Source organism: Nerophis ophidion, linkage group LG05, assembly GCF_033978795.1.
Source record: "Nerophis ophidion isolate RoL-2023_Sa linkage group LG05, RoL_Noph_v1.0, whole genome shotgun sequence".
Taxonomy (NCBI): Eukaryota; Metazoa; Chordata; class Actinopteri; order Syngnathiformes; family Syngnathidae; genus Nerophis; species Nerophis ophidion.
In genome coordinates this window covers 14,600,348-14,617,580 of record NC_084615.1, presented here as the reverse complement: position 1 = coordinate 14,617,580, position 17,233 = coordinate 14,600,348, and the positions used below count along the sequence as shown (strand labels likewise).

The 17,233-nt window shown below is 39.0% G+C and overlaps 1 protein-coding gene across 1 annotated transcript in view; it reads left to right on the top strand.

Annotated features, from left to right (window-relative positions):
* Nucleotides 1-17,233, top strand: part of f8 (coagulation factor VIII, procoagulant component) — a 75,148-nt gene that overhangs the window by 9,177 nt on the left and 48,738 nt on the right. The window contains exons 3-7 of the mRNA XM_061900119.1: nucleotides 1,689-1,811; nucleotides 3,910-4,098; nucleotides 5,633-5,821; nucleotides 5,959-6,062; nucleotides 15,935-16,055. Of these exons, the coding sequence (XP_061756103.1) occupies nucleotides 1,689-1,811; nucleotides 3,910-4,098; nucleotides 5,633-5,821; nucleotides 5,959-6,062; nucleotides 15,935-16,055 (726 nt within the window). The remainder of the gene's footprint in view (nucleotides 1-1,688; nucleotides 1,812-3,909; nucleotides 4,099-5,632; nucleotides 5,822-5,958; nucleotides 6,063-15,934; nucleotides 16,056-17,233) is intronic.

Below are 17,233 nucleotides of genomic sequence, written 5' to 3'. Positions count from 1 at the left end.
AGGAAAACAATAGATATGTGTATTCGCTCTGAAGGGTGTAGGCTATTGGCATATTGAAATAGACAACACTTCCGTAGATTTTTCAGATCAACTAAGCGATGCGAATTGAATGTGTTGTTTTTTAGGTTGGTCTCTCCAAAGCTTTGGAATAAATTGCAAAATACCTATTCTGTTATGGGTTATAATTTACAATCATCTTACATGACCAGCAACTTAAATTCCCCCGGAGGAACATCCGGTCCAAACGCAACAGTTGTCATTAACACTTTGTCAGAGTTTCTATTATAATTAAATCAACACTTTGTGAGTTGTCACTAACACTTTGTCAGAGTTCCTTCTTTAACTCACCAGACTGGGTTAAAATAACACTAGGTGAGTTAAACGAAGCAAGTTAACACTTTCTCAGGGTTTATATAGCTCCACACTCTGCGGAGTTAAAATAACATTTACGAAATATTTAAGTTCTTTACACTATTTTAGAGTTTCTTCTTTAATCCTAAATTTAAAGGTCTACTGAAACCCAGTACTACCGACCACGCAGTCTGATAGTTTATATATCAATGATGAAATCTTAACATTGCAACGCATGCCAATGCGGCCTTTTTAGTTTACTAAATTGCAGTTTTAAATTTTTTGCAATTTGTTCAATTAATAATGGAGACGCCAAAGAAGAAAGAAGTAGGTGGGAAGCGGTGTTTTGCGGCTGCCTTTAGCAACACAAACACAGCCGGTGTTTCCTTGTTTACATTCCGAAAGTGAAGCTTTACTATGGAACAGAGCGGTCAAGCGAACATGGCTCTCTACCACTTGTCAACCGGCAGGTTTTGGTGATAGAATTGTGGTAATAAGTCGGCTCTTACCGTAGACATGAGCGAAGCTTGCGTCGTTCCTCGTGCACCTGTCAAAGAGGCAGCTGCGACTCTCTTGCCTCCTCCGCACACACCCGTGGCCACACCCCTCCGACTTTCAGGTACGACTATATAATCTCACTAAAACATTAGTAACACAATAAGCAGATAAGGGATTTTCCAGAATTATCCTAGTAAATGTGTCTGATAACATCTGAATCGCTCCCACTGCCCTGTTTTTATTTTTTTCTTCTTCTAGTCCTTCACTCTCACTTTCCTCATCCACAAATCTTTCATCTTCTCTCAAATTAATGGGGAAATCGTCGCTTTCTCAGTCCAAATCGCTCTTGCTGCTGGTAGGCATGATTATAAACAATGTTCAGATGTGAGGAGCTCCACAACCCGTGATGTCACGCGCACATCGTCTGCTACTTCCGGTACAGGCAAGGCTTTTTTATTAGCGACCAAAAGTTGCAAACTTTATCGTCGATGTTCTGTACTAAATCCTTTCAGCAAAAATATGGCAATATCGCGAAATGATCAAGTATGACACATAGAATGGACCTGCTATCCCCATTTAAATAAGAAAATCTAATTTCAGTAGGCCTTTAATGGTTAAATAGCAAATGTTGGACAGATAGTTGGATATATATTTATTTCTACTCATTTCCAGTCATGATTTCAAGTAAATTGTGAGTGAAATCAAAGTAAACGTGCTTATCAGTCCCCGAAAGCTCTGTGCAACATTTACACGGGGTGTGTTTCCTACAATGTGTCGACCTCCGTGAGAAATTTCAAGTCAATACGGCCGATGAAAAGTCGCTGCTTATTTATTTGCAGGCATTCAAGGTCCAGTGATCGTGACTCAGGCCCCTGAGCGGGTGGTCGTGCACTTCAAGAACCTGGCGTCCAAACCTTACAGTATCAGCCCTGTGGGGATCACCTACTGGAAGCAGTCTGAAGGTAATACAAAGCCTGTTTCCATATGAATTGGGAAATTGTGTTAGATGTAAATATAAACAGAATACAATGATTTGCAAATCATTTTCAACCCATATTCAGTTGAATATGCTACAAAGACAACATATTTGATGTTCAAACTGATAAACATTTTTTTTTTGTGCAAATAATCATTAACTTTAGAATTTGATGCCAGCAACACGTGACAAAGAAGTTGGGAAAGGTGGAAAAAATACTGATAATGTTGAAGAATGCTCATCAAACACTTATTTGGAACTTCCCGCAGGTGTGCAGGCTAATTGGGAACAGTTGGGTGCCATGATTGGGTATAAAAAAAACTTCCCAAGAAATGCTCAGTCTTTTACAAGAAAGGATGGGGCGAGGTACACCCCTTTGTTCACAACTAAGTGAGCAAATAGTCAAACAGTTTAAGAACAACGTTTTTCAAAGTGCAATAGAAAGAAAATTAGGGATTTCAACATCTACGCTCCATAATATCATCAAAAGGTTCAGAGAATCTGGAGAAATCACTCCACGTAAGCTAAATGGCCGGAAACCAACATTAAATGACCTTGACCTTCGAACCTTCGGACAGCACAGTATCAAAAACCGATATAAATCTCTAAAGGATATCACCAGACGGGCTCAGGAACACTTCAGAAAACCACTGTCACTAAATAAAGTTGGTCACTACATCTGTAAGTGCAATTAAAACTGTACTATGCAAAGCAAAAGCCATTTATCAACAACATCCAGAAACTTCTCTGGGGCCGAGATCATCTAAGATGGACTGATGCAAAGTGTAAAAGTGTTCTGTGGTCTGACGAGTCCACATTTCAAATTGTTTTTGGAAATATTCCACATCGTGTCATGCGGGCCAAAGGGCAAGCGAACCATCCAGATTGTCATTGACGCAAAGTTCAAAAGCCAGCCTCTGTGATGGTATGGGGGTGCATTAGTGCCCAAGGCATGGGTAACTTACACATCTGTGAAGGCACCATTAATTTTGAAAGGTACATACAGGTTTTGGAACAACATATGCTGCCATCCAAGCGCTGTCTTTTTCATGGACGCCCCTGCTTATTTCAGCAAGACTAAACCAAGCAACATTCAGCACGTGTTACAACAGCGTGGCTTCGTAAAAAAAAGAGTGCGGGTACTTTCCTGGCCGGCCTGCAGTACAGACCTGTCTCCCATGGAAAATGTGTGGCGCATTATGAAGCGTAAAATACGACAGCGGAGACCCCGGACTGTTGAACGACTGAAGCTCTACATAAAATAAGAATGGGAAAGAATTCCACTTTCAAAGCTTCAACTATTAGTTTCCTCAGTTCCCAAACCTTTATTGAGTGTTGTTAAAAGAAAAGGTGATGTAACACAGTGGTGAACATGCCCTTTCCCAACTACTTTGGCACGTGTTGCAGCCATGAAATTCTAAGTTAATTATTATTTGCAAAAAAGAAAAAAGTTTATGAGTTTGAACATCAAATATGTTGTCTTTGTAGTGCATTCAACTGAATATGGGTTGAAAAGGATTTGCAAATCATTGTATTCTGTTTATATTTACATCCAACACAATTTCCCAACTCATATGGAAACGGGGTTTGTAATAATTGTACATTATACAAATAATTACATATCTAGAAAGTCCTCGTCATGGCCTTTAATTTGAGGTATGACTTGGTGTGGTTTGTTGCAAAAGGATTTTTGAGGTGTTTACTGGTGACCTTGCCCTAACGGCCTCAGAGACACCAGCCGAGTCACATCCAACTACTTTCGTCCAAGACGTGGAAAAGATAATTGAGGTGAGAAAGTGTCGCGGAGAAAGAAAGTGGACATTGTGCTACTTGGTGGTAATAACACAGCATGGAGGATCTTGCATGTGCAGCCGGGGACTAAAGATGTCAGCCTCAAGCTCCCAGAGCGAGTCACTGTGCTCCCTCTGAGCACAGTGGCATGTATCATTTCCTGAAAGCTGCTGGCCTCTTCCTGCCACAGGATGTTTTGCCACAATGGACCTTATCATTATTGGAAAAGCTCTACAAATCAGCCAACAGGATTCTGTTGGACTGTTTTTTTTATTCTGATGTTTGCTCTACAGCCGGCCAGGAGAAGGAGGACGATGCGGTGGCTCCTGGAAGATACCGCAAGTACGTGTGGGACATCGGCCCCAATGAAGGCCCCACAGAAGGGGACCCGGAGTGTCTTACCTACTCCTACTCGTCTCAGGTGGACCCGGTCCGAGACCTCAACTCCGGGCTTATCGGCGTCCTGCTGATCTGCAAGTCGTGTACGTCAGGCCGTGGCACAAAACACACACATGTTCCTTTCAGAACTCGGTAGACATCTTTCCGTCTTTTATCATCAGGCCAAGTTGGCCGTGTTGAAAGAATGTTTGCCAGATAATAACATTGTTATTTTCCTCATCTCTTACTTATTAGTCCACACAACTCAAAAAAACGACACATTGTCCTATCAAAAATGTCCTTTTTGTTATCCTCACATAAAGTAACGTAATCCTTTAAAGGCCTACTGAAATTAGATTTCTTATTTAAACGGTGATAGCAGGTCCATTCTATGTGTCATACTTGATCATTTCGCCATATTGCCATATTTTTGCTGAAAGGATTTAGTAGAGAACATCAACGATAAAGTTCACAACTTTTGGTCGCTGATAAAAAAAGCCTTGCCTGTACCGGAAGTAGCAGACGATGTGCGCGTGACGTCACGGGTTGTGGAGCTCTTCACATCTGAACATTGTTTATAATCACGGCCACCAGCAGCACAAGCGATTCGGACTGAGAAAGCGACGATTTCCCCATTAATTTGAGCGAGGATGAAAGATTTGTGGATGAGGAAAATTAGAGTGAAGCACAAAAAAAATTAAAAAAGGCGACGGCTCCAGGCGACGGCAGTGGGAGCGATTTAGATGATATTAGACACATTTACTTGGATAATTCTGGAAAATCCCTTATCCGCCTATTGTTTTAAGTATTTTAGTGAGATTATAAAGTCATACCTAAAAGTCGGATGGCTACAGTGAATGCCAGTGTCTCTCAGAGAAGCCAATGGAGGAGCCAAGATCACAGCTGCCCTTTTGACAGCTGCAGGAGGAGGTCGCATAATCCACTCGTCTCTGGTAAGAGCCGACTTAATATCACAATTTTCCCATCCAAAAACTTTTTGGTTGACGTAGAGAAACATGTTCGCTAGACCGCTCTGTGTTAAAGCTTCACAACAAACAAAGAAACACCGGCTGTATTTCGGTTGCTAAAGGCAGGTGCAATCCACCGCTTTCCACCAACAGCATTCTTCTTTCACGTCTCCATTATTAATTGGACAAATTGCAAAAGATTCAGCAACACAGATGTCCAAAATACTGTGTAATTATGCGATGAAAAGAGACGACTTTTAGCTGTGAGCGGTGCTGGGCTAATATGTCCGCTACAACCCGAGACGTCACAAACACGCGTCATCATTTCGCGATGTTTTCAACAAGAAACTCCGCGGGAAATTTAAAATTGCAATTTAGTAAACTAAAAAGGCCGTATTGGCATGTGTTGCAATGTTAAGATTTCATCATTGATATATAAACTATCAGACTGCGTGGTCGGTAGTAGTGGCTTTCAGTAGGCCTTTAAGAGTTATGTAAACTGACACTTTAAAATGTTTGAAATCCAATAAATGTAACAAACATTTGGCATCTATACTTCAGACTAAAAACATATACATTTATATATTTTTTTACAGCAGTTTTTTTTTTATCTGATAATACTTCTAGAAGGTTCCCACTGAGAAAAAGAAGTACTATGTGTGTACTGCAGGGGCATTGCGTGAAGGGGAGAGGATAAACCCGGCCTTCGTGCTGCTGTTTGCTGTGTTTGACGAGAGCAAGAGCTGGTATGGAGACAAGAACTGGAAAGTAGACAAGAACTGGAATGGAGACGTGAGGGAGAGGAGCAGCAGAAAAGAATACCACACCATCAATGGCTACACCAACTCCACCTTGCCTGGTAGTGACCTCTAGTGACCTCTGCACAATGTCATTGTTACCTATTAGTCTTATTTAACGCCTTTATCGTGTGTGTGTGTGTGTGTTTGTGTGTGTGTGTGTGTGCGTGTGCGTGTGCGCGTGCGTGTGCACTTGCAGGTTTGACAATGTGCCAAAGCAACTTAGTCGTGTTGTGGCATGTGATTGGTGTGGGCACTGCCCCACAGATACACTCCCTCCACTTCCAGGACCACACTCTGACGGTAACACACATTTGACTCTGATGGTAACACACATTTAACTCAGATGGTAACACACATTTAACTCTGACGGTAACACACATTTAAGTCTGACCGTAACACACATTTAACTCTGACCGTGACACACATTTAAGTCTGACGGTAACTCACATTTAACTCTGACGGTAACACACATTAACTCAGACGGTAACACACATTTAACTGTGACGGCAACACACATTTAACTCTGACGGCAACACACATTTAACTGACGGTAACACACATTTAAGTCTGACGGTAACACACATATAAATCTGACGGTAACACACATTAAACTGACGGTAACACACATTTAAGTCTGACGGTAACACACATTTAACTCTGACGGTAACACACATTTAACTCTGACAGTAACACACATTTAACTCTGAAGGTAACACACATTTGACTCTTAAGGTAACGCACATTTAACTCTGAAGGTAACACACATTTAACTCTGCCGGTACCACACATAAAACTCTTAAGGTAACACACATTTAACTCTGACCGTAACACACATTTAACTCTGACGGTAACTTACATTTAACTGTGACGGTAACACACATTTAACTCTGACGGTAACACACATTTAACTCTGACAGTAACACACATTTAACTCTGACGGTAATTCACATTTAACTCAGACAGTAACACACATTTAACTCTGAAGGTAACACACATTTGACTCTTAAGGTAACACACATTTATCTCTGAAGGTAACACACATTTAACCCTGAAGGTAACACACATTTAACTCTGATGGTAACACACATTTAACTCTGAAGGTAACACACATTTAACTCAGACGGTAATACACATTTAACTCTGACGGTAAAACACATTTAACTCAGACGGTAACACACATTTAACTCTGACCGTAACACACATTTAACTCAGACGGTAACAAACATTTAACTCTGACCGTAACACACATTTAACTCTGACGGTAACACACATTTAACTCTGACGGTAACACACATTTAACTCTGACGGTAACACACATTTGACTCTGACGATAGCACACATTTATCTCGGACGGTAATACACATTTAACTCTGACGGTAACACACATTTAACTCAGACGGTAACACACATTTAACTGACGGTAACACACATTTAACTCTGACGGTAACACACATTTAACTTTGACAGTACCACACATTTAACTCTTAAGGTAACACACATTTAATTCTGACAGTAACACACTTTTAACTCTGGTGGTAACACACATTTTACTCTTAAGGTAACACACATTTAACTCTGAAGGTAACACACATTTAACTGTTAAGGTAACACACATTTAACTGTTAAGGTAACACACATTTAACTCTGACCGTAACATACATTTAACTCTGACCGTAACACACATTTAACTCTGACCGTAACACACATTTCACTCTGATGGTAACACACATTTAACTCTGACGGCAACACACATTGAACTCTGACGGTTACACACATTTAACTCTGACTGTAACACAAATTTAACTCTGACGGCAACTTACATTTAACTCTGATGGTAACACAAATTTAACTCTGATGGTAACACACATTTAACTCTGAAGGTAACACACTTTTAACTCAGACGGTAACACACATTTAACTCTGACGGTAACACACATTTAACTGACGGTAACACACATTTAACTCTGACGGTAACACACATTTAACTTTGACAGTACCACACATTTAACTCTTAAGGTAACACACATTTAATTCTGACGGTAACACACATTTAACTCTGGTGGTAACACACATTTTACTCTTAAGGTAACACACATTTAACTCTGAAGGTAACACACATTTAACTGTTAAGGTAACACACATTTAACTCTGACCGTTACACACATTTAACTCTGACCGTAACACACATTTAACTCTGATGGTAACACACATTTAACTCTGACCGTAACACACATTTAACTCTGACGGCAACACACATTGAACTCTGACGGTTACACACATTTAACTCTGACGGTAACACAAATTTAACTCTGACGGCAACTTACATTTAACTCTGATGGTAACACAAATTTAACTCTGATGGTAACACACATTTAACTCTGAAGGTAACACATATTTAACTCAGACGGTAACACACATTTAACCCTAAAGGTAAAACACATTTAACTCAGACGGTAACACACATTTAACTCTTACCGTAACACACATTTAACTCAGATGGTAACACACATTTAACTCTGAAGGTAACACACATTTAACTCTGACCGTAACACACATTTAACTCAGACGGTAACACACATTTTACTCTGACCGTAACACACATTTAACTCAGACGGTAACACACATTTAACTCTGACGGTAACACACATTTAACTCTGACGGTAACACACATTTGACTCTGACGATAACACACATTTAACTCTGAAGGTAACACGCATTTAACTCTGACGGCAACACCAAATTTAACTCTGACCGTAACACACATTTAACTCTGACCGTGACACACATTTAAGTCTGACGGTAACTCACATTTAACTCTGACGGTAACACACATTAACTCAGACGGTAACACACATTTAACTGTGACGGCAACACACATTTAACTCTGACGGCAACACACATTTAACTGACGGTAACACACATTTAAGTCTGACGGTAACACACATATAAATCTGACGGTAACACACATTAAACTGACGGTAACACACATTTAAGTCTGACGGTAACACACATTTAACTCTGACGGTAACACACATTTAACTCTGACAGTAACACACATTTAACTCTGAAGGTAACACACATTTGACTCTTAAGGTAACGCACATTTAACTCTGAAGGTAACACACATTTAACTCTGCCGGTACCACACATAAAACTCTTAAGGTAACACACATTTAACTCTGACCGTAACACACATTTAACTCTGACGGTAACTTACATTTAACTGTGACGGTAACACACATTTAACTCTGACGGTAACACACATTTAACTCTGACAGTAACACACATTTAACTCTGACGGTAATTCACATTTAACTCAGACAGTAACACACATTTAACTCTGAGGGTAACACACATTTGACTCTTAAGGTAACACACATTTATCTCTGAAGGTAACACACATTTAACCCTGAAGGTAACACACATTTAACTCTGATGGTAACACACATTTAACTCTGAAGGTAACACACATTTAACTCAGACGGTAATACACATTTAACTCTGACGGTAAAACACATTTAACTCAGACGGTAACACACATTTAACTCTGACCGTAACACACATTTAACTCAGACGGTAACAAACATTTAACTCTGACCGTAACACACATTTAACTCTGACGGTAACACACATTTAACTCTGACGGTAACACGCATTTAACTCTGACGGTAACACACATTTGACTCTGACGATAGCACACATTTATCTCGGACGGTAATACACATTTAACTCTGACGGCAACACACATTGAACTCTGACGGTTACACACATTTAACTCTGACGGTAACACAAATTTAACTCTGACGGCAACCTACATTTAACTCTGATGGTAACACAAATTTAACTCTGATGGTAACACACATTTAACTCTGAAGGTAACACATATTTAACTCAGACGGTAACACACATTTAACCCTAAAGGTAAAACACATTTAACTCAGACGGTAACACACATTTAACTCTTACCGTAACACACATTTAACTCAGATGGTAACACACATTTAACTCTGAAGGTAACACACATTTAACTCTGACCGTAACACACATTTAACTCAGACGGTAACACACATTTTACTCTGACCGTAACACACATTTAACTCAGACGGTAACACACATTTAACTCAGACGGTAACACACATTTAACTCTGACGGTAACACACATTTAACTCTGACGGTAACACACATTTGACTCTGACGATAACACACATTTAACTCTGAAGGTAACACGCATTTAACTCTGACGGCAACACCAAATTTAACTCTGACCGTAACACACATTTAACTCTGACCGTGACACACATTTAAGTCTGACGGTAACTCACATTTAACTCTGACGGTAACACACATTAACTCAGACGGTAACACACATTTAACTGTGACGGCAACACACATTTAACTCTGACGGCAACACACATTTAACTGACGGTAACACACATTTAAGTCTGACGGTAACACACATATAAATCTGACGGTAACACACATTAAACTGACGGTAACACACATTTAAGTCTGACGGTAACACACATTTAACTCTGACGGTAACACACATTTAACTCTGACAGTAACACACATTTAACTCTGAAGGTAACACACATTTGACTCTTAAGGTAACGCACATTTAACTCTGAAGGTAACACACATTTAACTCTGCCGGTACCACACATAAAACTCTTAAGGTAACACACATTTAACTCTGACCGTAACACACATTTAACTCTGACGGTAACTTACATTTAACTGTGACGGTAACACACATTTAACTCTGACGGTAACACACATTTAACTCTGACAGTAACACACATTTAACTCTGACGGTAATTCACATTTAACTCAGACAGTAACACACATTTAACTCTGAGGGTAACACACATTTGACTCTTAAGGTAACACACATTTATCTCTGAAGGTAACACACATTTAACCCTGAAGGTAACACACATTTAACTCTGATGGTAACACACATTTAACTCTGAAGGTAACACACATTTAACTCAGACGGTAATACACATTTAACTCTGACGGTAAAACACATTTAACTCAGACGGTAACACACATTTAACTCTGACCGTAACACACATTTAACTCAGACGGTAACAAACATTTAACTCTGACCGTAACACACATTTAACTCTGACGGTAACACACATTTAACTCTGACGGTAACACACATTTGACTCTGACGATAGCACACATTTATCTCGGACGGTAATACACATTTAACTCTGACGGTAACACACATTTAACTCAGACGGTAACACACATTTAACTGACGGTAACACACATTTAACTCTGACGGTAACACACATTTAACTTTGACAGTACCACACATTTAACTCTTAAGGTAACACACATTTAATTCTGACAGTAACACACTTTTAACTCTGGTGGTAACACACATTTTACTCTTAAGGTAACACACATTTAACTCTGAAGGTAACACACATTTAACTGTTAAGGTAACACACATTTAACTGTTAAGGTAACACACATTTAACTCTGACCGTAACATACATTTAACTCTGACCGTAACACACATTTAACTCTGACCGTAACACACATTTCACTCTGATGGTAACACACATTTAACTCTGACGGCAACACACATTGAACTCTGACGGTTACACACATTTAACTCTGACTGTAACACAAATTTAACTCTGACGGCAACTTACATTTAACTCTGATGGTAACACAAATTTAACTCTGATGGTAACACACATTTAACTCTGAAGGTAACACACTTTTAACTCAGACGGTAACACACATTTAACTCTGACGGTAACACACATTTAACTGACGGTAACACACATTTAACTCTGACGGTAACACACATTTAACTTTGACAGTACCACACATTTAACTCTTAAGGTAACACACATTTAATTCTGACGGTAACACACATTTAACTCTGGTGGTAACACACATTTTACTCTTAAGGTAACACACATTTAACTCTGAAGGTAACACACATTTAACTGTTAAGGTAACACACATTTAACTCTGACCGTAACACACATTTAACTCTGACCGTAACACACATTTAACTCTGATGGTAACACACATTTAACTCTGACCGTAACACACATTTAACTCTGACGGCAACACACATTGAACTCTGACGGTTACACACATTTAACTCTGACGGTAACACAAATTTAACTCTGACGGCAACCTACATTTAACTCTGATGGTAACACAAATTTAACTCTGATGGTAACACACATTTAACTCTGAAGGTAACACATATTTAACTCAGACGGTAACACACATTTAACCCTAAAGGTAAAACACATTTAACTCAGACGGTAACACACATTTAACTCAGATGGTAACACACATTTAACTCTGAAGGTAACACACATTTAACTCTGACCGTAAGACACATTTAACTCAGACGGTAACACACATTTTACTCTGACCGTAACACACATTTAACTCAGACGGTAACACACATTTAACTCTGACGGTAACACACATTTAACTCTGACGGTAACACACATTTGACTCTGACGATAACACACATTTAACTCTGAAGGTAACACGCATTTAACTCTGACGGCAACACCAAATTTAACTCTGACGGTTACACAAATTTAACTCTGACGGCAACTCACATTTAACTCTGACGGCAACATACATTTAACTCTGACGGTAACACACACTTAACTGACGGCAACATACATTTAACTCTGACGGTAACACACACTTAACTGACGATAACACACATTTAACTCTGACGGCAACATACATTTAACTCTGACGGTAACACACACTTAACTCTGACGGTAACACATATTAACTCAGACGGTAACACACATTTAACTCTGACGGCAAAATACATTTAACTCTGACGGTAACACACACTTAACTGACGGTAACACACATTTAACTCTGACGATTACACACATTAACTCGGAAGGTAACACACATTTAACTCTAAAGGTAAAACACATTTAACTCAGACGGTAACACACATTTAACTCTTACCGTAAAACACATTTAACTCTGACGGTAACACACATTTAACTCTGAAGGTAACACACATTTAACTCAGACGGCAATACACATTTAACTCTGACGGTAAAACACATTTAACTCAGACGGTAACACACATTTAACTCTGACCGTAACACACATTTAACTCAGACGGTAACAAACATTTAACTCTGACCGTAACACACATTTAACTCTGACGGTAACACACATTTAACTCTGACGGTAACACACATTTGACTCTGACGATAGCACACATTTATCTCTGACGGTAATACACATTTAACTCTGACGGTAACACACATTTAACTCTGACGGTAACACACATTTAACTGACGGTAACACACATTTAACTCTGACGGTAACACACATTTAACTTTGACAGTACCACACATTTAACTCTTAAGGTAACACACATTTAATTCTGACAGTAACACACATTTAACTCTGGTGGTAACACACATTTTACTCTTAAGGTAACACACATTTAACTCTGAAGGTAACACACATTTAACTGTTAAGGTAACACACATTTAACTGTTAAGGTAACACACATTTAACTCTGACCGTAACATACATTTAACTTTGACCGTAACACACATTTAACTCTGACCGTAACACACATTTAACTCTGATGGTAACACACATTTAACTCTGACCGTAACACACATTTAACTCTGACGGCAACACACATTGAACTCTGACGGTTACACACATTTAACTCTGACGGTAACACAAATTTAACTCTGACGGCAACTTACATTTAACTCTGATGGTAACACAAATTTAACTCTGATGGTAACACACATTTAACTCTGAAGGTAACACACTTTTAACTCAGACGGTAACACACATTTAACTCTGACGGTAACACACATTTAACTTTGACAGTACCACACATTTAACTCTTAAGGTAACACACATTTAATTCTGACGGTAACACACATTTAACTCTGGTGGTAACACACATTTTACTCTTAAGGTAACACACATTTAACTCTGAAGGTAACACACATTTAACTGTTAAGGTAACACACATTTAACTCTGACCGTAACACACATTTAACTCTGACCGTAACACACATTTAACTCTGATGGTAACACACATTTAACTCTGACCGTAACACACATTTAACTCTGACGGCAACACACATTGAACTCTGACGGTTACACACATTTAATTCTGACGGTAACACAAATTTAACTCTGACGGCAACTTACATTTAACTCTGATGGTAACACAAATTTAACTCTGATGGTAACACACATTTAACTCTGAAGGTAACACATATTTAACTCAGACGGTAACACACATTTAACCCTAAAGGTAAAACACATTTAACTCCTACCGTAACACACATTTAACTCAGATGGTAACACACATTTAACTCCTACCGTAACACACATTTAACTCTGACCGTAACACACATTTAACTCAGACGGTAACACACATTTTACTCTGACCGTAACACACATTTAACTCAGACGGTAACACACATTTAACTCCGACGGTAACACACATTTGACTCTGACGGTAACACACATTTGACTCTGACGATAACACGCATTTAACTCTGAAGGTAACACGCATTTAACTCTGACGGCAACACCAAATTTAACTCTGACGGTTACACAAATTTAACTCTGACGGCAACTCACATTTAACTCTGACGGTTACACACACTTAACTCTGACGGTAACACACATTTAACTCTGACGGCAACATACATTTAACTCTGACGGTAACACACACTTAACTGACGATAACACACATTTAACTCTGACGGCAACATACATTTAACTCTGACGGTAACACACACTTAACTCTGACGGTAACACATATTAACTCAGACGGTAAGACACATTTACCTCTGACGGTAACACACACTTAACTGACGGTAACACACATTTAACTCTGACGGTTACACACATTAACTCGGAAGGTAACACACATTTAACTCTAAAGGTAAAACACATTTAACTCAGACGGTAACACACATTTAACTCTTACCGTAACACACATTTAACTCAGACGGTAACACACATTTAACTCTGACCGTAACACACATTTAAATCAGACGGTAACACACATTTAACTCTGACCATAACACACATTTAACTCAGACGGTAACACACATTTAACTCTGACGGTAACACACATTTAACTCTGACGGTAACACACATTTAACTCTGACGGTAACACACATTTGACTCTGACGATAACACACATTTAACTCAGACGGTAACACGCATTTAACTCTGACGGCAACACCACATTTAACTCTGACGGTTACACAAATTTAACTCTGACGGCAACTCACATTTAACTCTGACCGTAACACACATTTAACTCTGACGGTAACACACATTTAACTCTGACGGCAACATACATTTAACTCTGACGGTAACACACACTTAACTGACGATAACACACATTTAACTCTGACGGCAACATACATTTAACTCTGACGGTAACACACACTTAACTCTGACTGTAACACACATTAACTCAGACGGTAACACACATTTAACTCTGACGGCAAAATACATTTAACTCTGACGGTAACACACACTTAACTGACGGTAACACACATTTAACTCTGACGGTTACACACATTAACTCTGAAGGTAACACACATTTAACTCTGCCGTCAACACACATTTAACTCTGACGGTTACACACATTAACTCTGAAGGTAACACACACTTAACTCTGACGGTAACACATATTTAACTGACGGTAACACACACTTAATTCTGAAGGTAACACACATTTAACATCAGCTGTCACAATAGATTTACTGATGTGACCCTAGTGAAATGTGCTATTTATTCATAAAATATGAATATATATATAAAGCAAATATGAATTATAAACGCTTTAGCCATTCTGTTGCTTAAAAAAAAGAAAACATCAGCTGCTTGTATTTTTCTGAAATGTTTTATTCATTAAATTAAAAAAAATAAATGTTATGTAGGTTTATTTTAAGCCAAATCCATTGGCAAAATGTATTTACTTTAATTTAAGTGTTTGTTTTGATAATGTTTGCTCTTTAACTACATTTGTAAACAACAGTGTTATGTATACATACACACATAAATATTGCACATATATGTGACATATTCAAAGTACTTCCGGTGACCTTGGAAGTGACCCCTATGACCTTTTTGTTCTTCAGGTGATGAACCATCGCAAAGTGACCATGGAGGTGACCCCTATGACCTTTGTCACAGCACAGTTGAAGCCTTCCTCTGCAGGTCGCTTCCTGATCAGCTGCCAGCTGCACGCACACCGCCTGGGTAAGTTTAAGTTGACATATTACCAGGGTAAGTTTAAGTTGACATGTTACCCGGGTAAGTTTAAGTTGACATGTTACCCGGGTAAGTTTAAGTTGACATGTTATCCGGGTAAGTTGTCACGTCAGCTTCATGCACACAGCCTAGGTAAGAGAGAAGAGAAGCAGCTGTGCATCCGCTGTTAGAATCAAACACACTTTGTAGCCTCAGGGTGATATTTGATATTTTAAATAAAGAAGAATTGTTGTAATACAAACCCCGTTTCCATATGAGTTGGGAAATTGTGTTGGATGTAAATATAAACGGAAAACAATGATTTGCAAATCATTTTCAACCCATATTCAGTTGAATATGCTACAAAGACAACATATTTGATGTTCAAACTGATAAACATTTTTGTTGTTGTTGCAAATAATCATTAACTTTAGAATTTGATGCCGGCAACACGTCACAAAGAAGTTGGGAAAGTTGGCAATAAATACTGATAAAGTTGAGGAATGCTCATCAAACACTTATTTGGAACATCCCACAGGTGTGCAGGCTAATTGGGAACAGGTGGGTGCCATGATTGGGTATAAAAGCAGCTTCTATGAAATGCTAAGTAATCCACAAACAAGGATGGGGTGAGGGTTACCAATTTTTAAGCAAATTGTCGAACAGTTTTAGAACAACATTTCTCAACGAGCTATTGCAAGGAATTTAGGGATTTTACCATCTACGGTCCGTAAAATCATTAAAAAGTTCAGAGAATCTGGAGAAATCACTGCACGTAAGCAATGATATTACGGACTTTTGACCCCTCAGGCGGTACTGCATCAAAAACTGACATCAGTGTGTAAGGGATATCACCACATGGGCCCAGGAACACTTCATAAACCACTGTCAGTAACTACAGTGGGTCGCTACATCAGTAAGTGCAAGTTAAAACTCTACTATGCAAAGCCAAACCCATTTATCAACAACACCACCAGCTTGGCTGGGCCTGAGCTCACTTAAGATGGACTGATGCAAACTGGAAAAATGTTCTGTGGTCTGACTAGTCCACATTTCAAATTATATTTGGAAACAGAGGATGTAGTGTCCTCCGGAACAAAGAGGAAAATAACCATTTGGATTGTTATAGGCGCAAAGTTGAAAAGCCAGCATGTGTGATGGTATGGGGGTGTATTAGTGCCCAAGGC